Consider the following 12,888-nt stretch of genomic DNA (forward strand, 5'->3'; position numbering starts at 1 on the left):
AAGATGGGTTTGAGCTGACATATTTAAAGTCACTTAAGTTGTTTATTTTTCAACTATAATGTTTTGATCCTGAATTGAAAAGTATAAATCATTTAAAGTATCCCTTACTTACAGGAAAGAAAACATTTTCCTTGGAATTGTTTAGTCACTTTCTTATTAGACTTCCCCTAACTTAAATTCCTTCATAGGAAATCATTAAATACTGAATATTCTCTATATGGTTGGTATTTCTTTATTAGGAATATATTAGTGCTCTAATACACCTGAGTTGAAAGCTGTCTATCCTATGTGGTAATTCTCCTGTGAGATTATTCATAACTCTTTGAAATAATGGGAATAAAAAAAAATCTATTAACAATGTTTCTCAGTATTAAATATATGTTGTTTTATATTATTTGCTGAATTTAACTCAGTAAGCTGATAAAAAAAAAACACAGATGTTCTCTGATGATTATCTCAAATCCAGGAAATCTCAGCTCTGATTTGAGAAGTTAGCACTTGGGTTGGACAGTCAGGTCTTTCCTTTATTATTTCTGTACCTGTTACATCAGTGGGTTTTCCTCTCTTAAGTTCACATACAGGGTGGAGCAAAAGTAAATTTATAGTTGTGAGTATGCGAGTTTATTCTTGTATTATTATTTATTAACTAGTGGCCCTGTGCACAAACCCGTGCGCGAGTAGCTTGCTGCCACTTGCCTTAGCTGGCCGCCCGCCCACCGCCGCTGTAGCTCTCTGCTGCTTGTAGCTCACTGCCCCGCCCTCCTGTAGCTCTCCCTCATTTGTAGCTCGCTGCCCCACCCTCCTGATGATCAGTCTTTATATGTCACGGTGTAATGACCATTTGCATATTGCCTCTTTATTATATAGGACTAGAGGCCCGTTGCACGAAGAGATTCATGCAGTAGGCCTTCCTTCCCTTGGCTTCCAGCACCGGTTTTCCTCTGACACCCAGGACCCAGGCCTTTGCTCCGGCCAGAGTCTGCCTTCTTCGTCTTTGCTGCAGACTCTGGAGTCTGCAGTCTTGTCTTTGCTGTGGCACACTGCTCCTGTAGGTCCCTTCGCCCCCCGCACTCCCTCTCATAGCATGTGTCCTGCCCCACCTGGCCACTTCGCACCTGGAGCAGCTGGGCGGCTGCCATCTTTGGCCTTCTAATTTGCATACTCACTCTGATTGGCTGTGGGTGTATCAGAGGTACGGTCAGTTTACATGTTTGTCTATTATTAGGTAAGATTATTCTATTACCAGGGGCCCAGTGCACGAATTCATGCACCTTGAAAGAAACTGTGGGCTGCGAGGCTGCAGTGGGCACAGGGGTGGGTCTCGGCCTATCCTCTGTGCCCCTGCCCGGCCCCTCCCGCTGCGGCCCCCAGTCTGTTGTCTACTGGCAGCCCCACTCCCGCTGTCGCTGCTCTCACATTCTGACGGTGCCAGCCCCACTCTCACCTGCTGATGGCTCGGAGTGATTTGGGCCAGCCCTGTCAGCGAGTGCGAGCAGTGGGTGCGAGCAGCGGCTGCTGCCACGATCACCCCTCAGGAGCAGGTGGAGGTGAAGAAGCCCTCAGGGGTGATTGTGGCCAGCAGCCACTGCTCACACCCACTGACAGCGACAGTGGGTGCGAGCGGCGGCTCTGGTGCCGGCTGTGGGTGCGAATGGGGCCATCGCCAGCAGCAAGCGTGAGCGGTGGCTGCTGTCCTGATTGCCCCTCAGGAGCAGGGGGAGATGGAGAAGCCCTGAGGGGTGATCAGGGCTGGCAACCACTGCTCACACCACTGATGGTGCCGAGCGATCGGGGCCAGCGCTGGCAGCAGGGGTGAGCACTGGGAGGGACTCTGGCGCATGCAGGAGCAAAGAATTTTCAGTAACCACCAGAAGCTCGTCCTGATGACAGTGACTGGCACCCTGCCTTGGTCTGGTGCCCCTGCTCACCTGCTCCACCATCCTGCCGCAGCCAATGCCCACCATGTTCCGCACTCTGCTGCCTGCTGCCAATGCCCCCATGTTCCATGTGTGCCCCCTGGTGGTCAGCACACATAGCAACCATTGTTTGGCCTATTTGCATATTAGGGTTTTATATATATACTAGAGGCCTGATGCATGAAGATTCGTGCAAGAACAGACCTTCCTTCCCATGGCTGCCGGCACCGCCTTTGCTCCGGCCAGAGCCGCCTTTTCGCTCCAGCCTGGAGCCACCTTTCCACCTTCCCACACTGCTCAGAGCAGCTGGGGTGGTGCGGAATGCCTGTGTCATCACCATGGCGATGACGCAAGCATCCCGCCCCACCCCCAGCTGCTCGGCTCCTGAATATGCAAATTAACCTGCCATCTTTGTTGGGTTAATTTGTATACTCACTCCTGATTGGCTGGTGGGCGTCGTGAAGGTATGGTCAATTTGCATCTTACTGTTTTATTAGTGTAGACTAGAGGTCCGGTGCATGAAATTCATGCACTTGGGGGGTGGGGGATCCTTCAGCCTGGCCTGTACCCTCTCGCAGTCCGGGAACCCTCGGGGGATGTCCATTAGTCAGACATCCGTAGCGCTGCCACCGCTGCACTCGCCAGCTGTGAGCCCGGCTTCTGATTGAGCGGTGCTCCCCCTGTGGGAGTGCACAGACCACCAGGGGGCAGCTCTTGCGTTGAGAGTCTGCCCCCTGGTGGTCAGTGTGCATCATAGAGACTGGTCATTCCGCTGTTTGGTCAATTTGCATATCAGCGTTTTATTATGTAGGATAGATTTTCCATAAGAACAACTCTAAACCTACTTTTACCCCACCCTGTATATTTGTAGTAAGTCTTTATTATGCAAATAACTTGACTTGCTCTGTATCTACATTGTCAGGTCTTATAGCCATTATTACATACTATAATCTCTCTGTTTTAAAACCTTCATCAATTGTATGTGTAATTCTTATTGCCAGTCCTTATTTTGATGTGTCTCTAGTCACTTTGGTTGCCCAATGTTAGTCCTCTGTTAGAGCTAGGAAGAGAACAATATTTCCTAAATTCTTGCGTGTTGATAACAGCTTGTCATTACTCTTTATACTTAAAGGTAAATTTTATTTGATGGAAAACCTTCAAATATGTCTTTGTTTATTTTAAATATATTATTCCATTTTCTTCTATTACTTTTTTCTTATAAATCATGTGATGTTTTGCCTAAATGCCCAAAGGATTTTTTCTCCTTTTTTCTTTAAAGTCCAGGAATTTAATAGAAAATGCTTTGGTGCCTTGATCTAAGTTGATTGTCTCAAGTACACATGGTGTTCTTATATGTAATTTCACATATATGTATGTATATGTTTGTGTGAGTATGTAAACATGTATTTACACAGACATATAACCATATATATTACACATACATAGACATTTTTTTCCTGGGAAGCTTTCTTAAATTCTAGTTTTTATATTTGTCCATTTTTTTACTTTGGTTTTCTTCTCTAGGGACTCTTATTTTTATTCATATCTGTATCTTTTTTGCCTAGTTCCAACATTTGTCATCTTGCAAATCCTTTTTAATTTCTTTTTTTTTAAAAATAATTTGTTAAAGATTTTCATTCTTTTACTGTCTGTTTTTAAAATATTTTTTGTTGTGTTTATTTGCTCTTGTGTTTTTTAATAGTTTAGTCTTCATAACTGAAATTATTTTTGTTTTTTTCTAACTAGTAGCCCTGCGCACGAATCCCTGCGGCAGTAGCTCGCCAGTAGCTCACTGCCGTCCTCCAGTAGCTCTCTGCCTGCTGCCCTGCCCTCCTGTAGCTCCCTCCTTCCCCTGCCCCCCTCATAGCTCGCTGCCCCACCCTCCAGCTGATCCATGATCCGGTCGTTACGCGGTCAGTTGTTACACTTCACGGTGTAACAACCATTTGCATATTACATCTTTATTGTATAGAGTTCTTTCTTGGTTTCTGTCTTCTCATTTCTGAGTTTTTCTGATTTTGATTTACATTGCACTTTTATGTATTATACTAGAGGCCTGGTATTCGTGCACTGGTGGGGTCCCTCAGCCTGGCCTGTGCCCTCTCGCCATCCGGGACCCCTCAGGGGATGTCGGATAACCGGATTTGACCTGATCCCCGTAGGCCCGATCCAGACAGGAGGGAGCCCGATTCTGTGCATTGAGCGCCTGTCCCCTGGTGGTCAGTGTGCGTCATAGCAACCGGTTGACCAGTTGTTCGGTCACTTAGGCTTTTATATCTATAGATAATAAGTATTCTTATTACTCATAAAACATGTAATTTTTATTATAGTAAAATATATAGCCCTGGGGATTATTTGACATACTTTAGATCAGTGGTCGCCAACCTTTTGGACCTCATGGACCACCAGTGGTCCATGGACCACCGGTTGGTGACTGCTGCTCCAAAGGTTTCCTTAAACCAGCAGTTGCCAGCCTTTCGGACCTCATGGACCACCAGTGGTGCATGGACCACCGATTGGCGACCACTACTTTAGATAAATAAGCAGCTATAATTAATTTAGGCAATGCTTTAAATCAAGGCTTCTAAATTGCAATTCTGTGAATGAACTTCAGAGTTGATAACATAGCTTTATTATATGTAAAGTAGAGTGTATATGTATGTGGATAAGGAAAGAATACCCTTTAAGAGGGAGAATACAGAATTTAAGGATAAGAACCTTTGGTTTATATAGGAAATACCCTCAAATATTTTAATGATTGAAATTATAAGAAATGAAAACAAATGATACATATAGTAATTTTAAGATATAGGCAGAACCAGAGTCTATATTACATAAATTTTATTATCTATTTGCTTATGTTTTTTCTAATTTTATGCAGATGGAGGGAGCGAGGAACCACCGGATCGAAGACAGTCAAGTGTAGACTCTCGCCAAAGTCGCTCTGGGCAAGGTAAATTAGAAAGAAAAGATATCAGCTATACCTTCCTACTACTTAATCTGAGGACTGGGGTTTTCACTGGGTCTAGTTTACATATTCTAGGGCTTTAGTTGTTACAGTCTTAAGGTTCTATATTCCAATATATTTAATTTAAAACAATTGTATATGATATCATTTGTTAAAGGTAAAAGAAAAGAAAAAATAACCTCAAGTCATTTTTAAATGATATTAAGGTTTTAAGTAATTTTGGAGCATTGTGGTATATGTTTGGGTAACACGTATGGAATATAACCAGAAGTAAATTTTTAAAATATATATTTTTACTGATCTCAGAGAGGGAGAGGGAGAGAGAGAAAGATAGAAACATCAATGATGAGAGAGAATCATTGACCACCTGCTCCCTGCATTTTTCCCACTGGGGATCAAGCCTGAAATCTGGGCATGTGCCCTGACCAGAAATTGAACTGCAACCTCCTGGTTCATAGGTCGGCGCTCAACTACTGAGCCAAGCCAGCCGGGCCAGAAGTAAATGTTTAACAGTAACGTTTGTTAGAGTATCATCACACTGGCTTTTAAAAATTTGGTCAATGCTATATTTATAGTCTTAGCTCTCTCAGAAGAGGTGGCTTTTGCTTATAATTACTGTTAGGATATTCTTATTTTCTTTTTCTGTTTAAAATTTATCATCACAGGCTTTTAATTGTTTTCTTTTTTGAAGTGACAGTTTCCAACCTAGGTTAAAATGTGATGTACCAGTGACATTTTTAGATAGGCCTTCCCTCAATTACCTTATTTAAAACTAGAGGCCCGGTGCATGAATTCGTGCACGGGTGGGGTCCCTAGGCCTGGCCAGTGATCAAGGCCTGCTGGATGGGTAGAGGGATCGCAGGAGGTTGGCCAGCTGGGGGCAGGGACCGCGGGAGGTTGGCCTCCAGTCCTAAGGAGGGAGCTGACCCTCGGCCCCACTGGGAATGGGGCTGTGTCTGCTGCCACCCAACCCCAGTTCCCGGTCCCAGCCCAGGGCCTGGAGGGCCCGGTGGGGTTGGGAGAGGAGGCGATGGTGGCGGGGCCAGGTGCTGGAGGAACGGATGCTAGACGCCGATTCCGCCATCGGCACCCTGCCACCGCGCAGTTCCCTGCCTTCCCGCCTCCCCTTCCCTTGCCACTATGCCACCACCGGGGCAGGCAGGCAGCCCCCAAAGAAGGGAGAGGATGGGAGCGAGACAAACTCTTGTGTCGAGGGCTGACTTTCAATAGATGGCAGCAAGGGAGCTGCTCTGCTAAATACGAAACCCTGACCCAGAAGCAGGTTGTCTACGGATGGTTTAGCATCAGGGGCTCATGGTGGCTGGCTGGCTGGGGGAGGGACCGGGGGCAGTTGGTCGGCTATGGGAGGTTGGCTGTGGGAGCGCACTGACCACAAGGAGGCAGCTTCTGCATTGAGCTTCTGCTCCTGCGTATGGTGGTCAATACGCGTCATAGCAACTGGTCCATTGGTCGTTTTAATCAATAGGTCATAATGGTTGCTTATGCTTTTATAGATATAGATATAGATTACATGAGTGGCACTCCTACTCTTTTTTATTCATAGTACTTATCTCCTTTGTATTTATTTTATTTTCTCTGTCCAAACCTAGAATGAATGTTCCATGATTGCAGAGATTCTGTCTGATTTGTTTATTGCTTTATTTTCAGTGCCAAGAATAAGTTTCTGGTATATAGTAATTACTGAAAAAATCTTGTTGAATGAATGAAGTGATCTTATAAGTGAATGAGAATTAAGAACCTAAATATATTACAGAATTTCAGGCAGTCATTACAGAGTTTGGTTTTTTAGAAACTCTTTACTTACAAATAAAACAAAGTTTAGATTTACAAATGTGTGGTGTTTTAATCTTATAAAAGCTCTTTTTCATAATTCTGTTCCCTTTTTCTTCAATTTCCTTCTTCCCAAGTTTTGGAGTTGTATTTTTTTTTATAAAATAGTTTGTTGCAGAATAAAAAGAGGAATAATTCATGCAGGTTGATTTGGAAATTTTAACTTACACTATTACTTAATTGTTTTGAGGAACCTGACTAAAAAGGAAGACGTAAATGTAGTCATCAGAGGTTTCTTAAGTAAGCAGCTCAGCTAGATCACTCCATATATCAAAGCTCCCAGTCAGCCTTTGAGGCCTTTTCTCCTAAGTATGAGCAGCTAATGAAAGATTACTAGATATTTTTTAAAATCCTCTTAAAAATGGAGATTAAAATAAACATAATAAAGCAACTTGGAGAGAACAGAAATTTTACAGAGGAAAATAATTGAACCATTATTAACATCCTCAGGGAAATAAGAGAAAATAATACAGCCACGAAACAGGGAGGAGGTACTATAAAAGAATAATATTCTGATTTTTAAAAGAGGCTTTCACCATTAACATTCTGATAGCAGAGATCAAAAGCTATCAGAAGTAATAGGAAATTAATATTGAAGAAATCTCTGAAAAAGTTGAGCAAAAAAAAAAAAAAGATTATAGAAAAGAAGTGAAGAGTGTTAAGAAACTTACAGGACCAGTCCAGGAAATTTCAATTTTCAAATAATAGTTGTTTCCAAAAGAAAGAACAGAGAAAATGGGAAATAAATCATCAATAAAATTATTCAAAAGAATTTTCTTGAACTTGAGGTTCCTGGTTGAAAGGCTTACTGAGTGTTCAGTACAATGGATGAATATAAACACCAACAAAAATACATTGTAGTGAAATTTCAAATTACTGGGCAAAACAGATTTTTCATGCTCCCAGAGAGAGGAAAAAACTTGTCATATACAAAGTAACAGGAATCAATTAGCTTTGGACCTCTCAGTGGAAGCATTATAAAACTGAATGAAAATGGAACATCATTTTCAAAATTTTGAAGGAAAATAATTTCAACCTTAGTATTCCATATACATCAAAACTATTGATCAGATATAAGAATAAAATTGGGATGTTTTAAGACATGTAAGGTTTTTTTGTGTGTGTTTTTTTGCCTGCCTTTTCTAGGAATCTGTTGGAGGATGTAATCCATCAAAATAAAAAAGTCAGCCAAATAAAAGGAATCGGTTACAGGGAATAGGGAATTTAACAAAGGAGAAAGTGAAGAACTCTTCAGGATGACAATGAAAAAAACAGGGACAGAGGGCACCCAGACCAGATTGGAGTAGGTTAGAAGCCCCCAGAAGTCTCTTTTTCAAGAAATGAGATTGATAGAAACCTGATATATTTAACTACCTTTAGAAAATTTTTAGGCAAAGGCTCAGGTTTGAATTGGTGATAAATATATAAAATAAGTGAAAATATTGTAAACTCAATGGAAAACAGTGTGTAGTAAAGGAGATGTTAGAATAAGTCCAGTCCTTGGGACATGGTGTGGGATAGCTGATGTCCATGCCATTTACTTCCAATAGTAAACCTTATTAGTTTACTCCACTTTTGTGTAATATTTTCGTTATTTGATTTGGACTATTATGGTTAAGAAGCAGCTCTAAAGCAGGGAGAGCAGATCTGGCCTATGTGGCCTGTTTTTGTACATTTGATAGACTTTTTTTTTTTTTTTTTGCTAAGACAGTTTTCATTTTTTAGAAAAATATTTTTTTATTGATTTCAGAGAGGGAGAGAGACATAGAAACATCAATGATGAGAGAGAATCATCTATCAGCTGCCTCCTGCATGTCCCCTACTGGGGATCAAGTCCGCAACCCAGTCATTTGCCCTTGACTGGAATCAAATCCGGACCCTTTAGTCCGCAGGCAGATGCTCTATCCACTGAGCCAAACCGGGTAGGGCGAGTTTTCATTATTTTTGCATCCGTGTTCATCTGGGATGTTGACCTTAAGTTTTCTTGTCTTATAATGTGTCTGATTTTGTTATCAGGGTATTGCTGGCCTCACAGGAGTAGTTGAAAGTTGAGGAATATTTCCTCCTTTTCAATTTCCTGGAATATTTTGTATAGAATTGCTATCACTTCATTCCTCTTTGTGGGAAAGTTTTAAAATACAAATTGAATTTCTTTAATAAATATAGGAATATTTGAATTATCTATTTTTTCTTGAGTGACCTTTTAAAATCTGGAGAATCTTGGGGGAATGATATTCAAAATATTTAATAATGAGTATGCCGTAAATATCAACCAACCAGAGCAGATGCCAGTCTGTTCAGAGCAAACTAATTTTATTTATTTATTTGTAATGTATCTTTGTTGTTGAAAGTATTATAGATGTCTCTCCTTTTTCCCCATTGACTCTTCTCACTCCCCCAGGCCTTTACCACATTATTGTCTGTATCCATGGGTTATGCATATATGCATATATGTTCTTTGGTTAATCCAACTGACATGCCTATGTAGGCGCATAATGCATGATAAACTGCCCTACCTGATTGTGGATACAGTTTCTGTTTAATGTCTCTTCTCCAATAATAATATTAGACATGTAAGGTAAAGTGTCTGGTGAGGTGTCTTATCCTTTCAGCATGAGTACTCTTTCCTGTGTGTTAATTAGCTAGATCCGCCTCTGATCCATCTTTCGAGTATGATGGATTCTGACTTAAACATACCCACCCACACTCACCCCTCTGCTTTAGGGGCAGAGACCTCTCATGTCTTCTGTTTATCAAATGTAGGAGATGGGAGATGGCCTGACTACTTAGACTGAATCAGGTCCCATCCCTCTTACTCAGATTGCTGCCCCTTGGCCCTTCCTGTTCCTTGTATCTTTTGCTTCTCTGCTTAAAACAGACTGGGAACACTCATCTTTCACAGTTTATCCTCCTATGCATACTCTGGGCTATAATTTTTTTCAGTCCAAATGCATTTAGTTTCTGTTTTCCATGGATTTCTCTTTCATTATTGGTTTTCTGTTTTGTTTTATAATGCTTTAAGAATTTGTTCTTTTAAAAATACATTTTCTGTTATTTCCACATAACCTATATTGTATATTGTTGCTATTTTAGTCTGAACTACCGTCATTTATTCCTTTACTACTATAATAGTGTCCTAACTTATTTTCTTTTTTAAAAAATATATTTTTATTGATTTTAGAGAGAGAAGAAAGGAGAGGGAGAGAGAGAAACATCAATGATGAGAGAGAATCATGGCTCAGCCCACAACTTGGGCATGTGCTCTGACCAGGAATTGAGCCGTGACCTCCTGGTTCACAGGTTGACGCTCAACCACTGAGCCACGCCAGCCGGGCCTAACTTATTTTCATTCTTGCCGACAAATAGTCTGTTGTCCATTTGATAGCTATAGTGCTCTTATTAAAACAAATCAAATCCTTTCCCCAAGCTTGAAAAATAAATTCTCCAGTGGTTTCCTATCACATTCAGAATAAACTCCACAAAGTCTTTATGTTTCCTTGCATGATCCCTTTGCCCTTTTCCTAATACTCCAACTCTATGTCCTCAGCAATCCCTCCATTATCAATTCTATTTCATCTGTGCTAGCCTTTTTGCTTAAACATGTTATGAGTGTTTTCTTTGCAAAGACTGTACTCTTGCTCTTTCTTGACTAAATAGCTATAGATTTCTGTTTATGTGAAAGAGGCCTTCTCTGACCATCTACCTAAATACCTGGCCATAACATTCATAGTATTTTTCACTACCTAAAGTTAATTATTTATTTACTTGTTTATTGACTCAACTACAAGAAAATTTCATTTGAGCAGAGACTTTGTCTTGTTCACCACTGTATCCTAGAACACTTGCATATAAAAATTTGTCATGATGTACTCAATGGAAGATGAACAAATATCTAGCACTTACTGTGCTTGGGAAAGTATGTGGATATGCCGAGGCCACATATTGATCTGATGTCCACTTCTATTAGTTATGTCACTGGAAAAGTAAAGCAGTGAGAAATATGTTGAATATAAGTAGTTTGTCAGACTATCAACTCTATAGATTTGTGTGCAAATAAGGCTCTTGAAATATGACTGTAAAACTGATGTGCCAATTTAACCCTGGTATGGCCTTCTAAGCTTGGGTGGATATTTTCTGCTTTCCAGTATAGTATATTATATATAATTGCATTGTATTATTTACTAATTTGGTCCTATTTATTGGGTTTCTGGTTTTCAGGAGTTTATTCACAGTAGGATCTTTGCATCTTGCATTTAAGCTATCAAATTGATAAAGGAAGCTTATCAATTCTAGGAATTCTGGTTCTGTATTTTTGGGAATCACGGATTACATCGTAAGAATTGTATTTTGTTGTACTAGCTCCATTTTTTGCATCAAGTAATTTTTTCATTAGAGGTCAACTATATATAAACTTAATTTTTAAATTCTAGATATTAAATAAGTGCATGAGCCAGTGTAATATGGTGGAAACCAAATTTTTATTTACTTTCGCAAAGATCACATTGTGCAGGCATTAGGCTCTGATATACAAGGTGTATTGGTGTAATAATGCCCACGACCAGCTCATACTGGAAGACTGGGAAACTATACAATGTTTGACTTTGCATGAGTCCCATTATTTAGAGCCCATTTCTTTGATAAGTACATGCTGGTGAATCTATAGTAGTAATGTACTAAATTGTCAAATATGCAGTCTTCTGATTCTTTTTATTTCCTTTAAATATGTAAAATATTTAGTAGATGAGATGTTCATGCTCTTGAAAAATACTCTAATTATTCTTCAGTCTGTTAAGTTACAAAGATTTTTTTATTAAGCCAGCAGTGTTTTATTATATTGAATGATAAGAAAAAATATTTCATTATTCAGTATAGAATTTATCTCAGTGTAAGAGTATATCTGGTATAGAGGCATCACTAATGTACAAAATTATTTTGTTGTTTTAGTAGTTATCATTATAAAAATTATTTAAACTTTCAACATAGATTGCTTTAGGAATAAAGAAAATAAACATAACATGTAATAATATATATGTGCTGGCTCTAGGCTAGGTGGTTTCACATCATCCTCACTTATTTCTCAGAGTAGTACTGTGAAGGTATTATTTTCAGTGGGAAATAATCAGGCTTTATTTTGATATACACCCCAAGTTTCATTTATATGAGCCTTGTTAGTAGCATGTATTTAGAATCTTTTCATTCTAATTCTTAAAATACAAATTTGTTTGTTGATGGTTGGATAAGAATTGAAAGGTCTGACCTTAAGTGACAAATTCCTTTGAAGTGTCATTATTTCTAGTCCTATATTTCTTCAGAAATTAACTTCTTGTTGATTCTTCTTTGTGTAATACTTCTTTTTCCATAAAATTAAACTTGAAATTGGCCCTCATCAGCCATCGCCAACCAGTGGTCTGCGGACCACTGGTGGTCTGCGAGATCCGAAAGGTTAGCGACCGCTGCTCTAGCTAACAATTTCTTATTATCTTGGGGTGCTCGGGATGTGTCACTGAGCTCATACTGGCCTATGCAAGGATATAGTAGTGTGTGTGTGTGTGTGTGTGTGTGTGTGTGTGTGTGTGTGTGTGTATTAGTTTGAATATTTTTAAAAATAAAACACAATTTTTGTTCTGTTCTTCCCCAATTAACAGTGTAAAGTAGCCATATCTCCAGAGACATACTTAAATTCTAATTTCTCGAAGTCTGTATAATGGTCCATAGCACAACTAAGCCATTATTTAGTCGACTGTTTCCTCATCTATGAGTGTTCATATTTTCAAAGTGATTCATAATACTATATTTAGTAACATCTTAAACTCTTGGAATATGCAGCTCCAAGCATATTTTGTGTCAGAACATATTGAGTATCTTACTTAGTATTATAATTGGCCTAGTTAACACTAGAAGCCTGGTAGAAGCCACTCCTTGCTTGTCCATATTTATGAAAGAAAGGGAATAAAAGCATAGCAGCTAGAAAGGTTCAAAAATATATGTTGGACACTAGAAAGATTTTGATTTATTATATCTTATCTGATTTTTTCTGCGAGATAACAGAAAACCTCTTTGAAAAACTATAAATTTTATTATTTTTAAAAAATATTTTTATTAATTTCAGAGAGGAAGGGAGAGGGATAGAGAGATAGAAACATCAATGATGAG

At 39.6% G+C, this 12,888-nt stretch overlaps 1 protein-coding gene across 1 annotated transcript in view; it reads left to right on the forward strand.

Moving 5' to 3' along the window:
* The window catches only part of TANC2 (tetratricopeptide repeat, ankyrin repeat and coiled-coil containing 2), a 272,846-nt gene that overhangs the window by 73,661 nt on the left and 186,297 nt on the right, over positions 1-12,888 (forward strand). The window contains exon 3 of the mRNA XM_028157430.2: positions 4,798-4,869. Within this exon, the coding sequence (XP_028013231.2) occupies positions 4,798-4,869 (72 nt within the window). The remainder of the gene's footprint in view (positions 1-4,797; positions 4,870-12,888) is intronic.

Source organism: Eptesicus fuscus, chromosome 20, assembly GCF_027574615.1.
Source record: "Eptesicus fuscus isolate TK198812 chromosome 20, DD_ASM_mEF_20220401, whole genome shotgun sequence".
Classification (NCBI taxonomy): domain Eukaryota; kingdom Metazoa; phylum Chordata; class Mammalia; order Chiroptera; family Vespertilionidae; genus Eptesicus; species Eptesicus fuscus.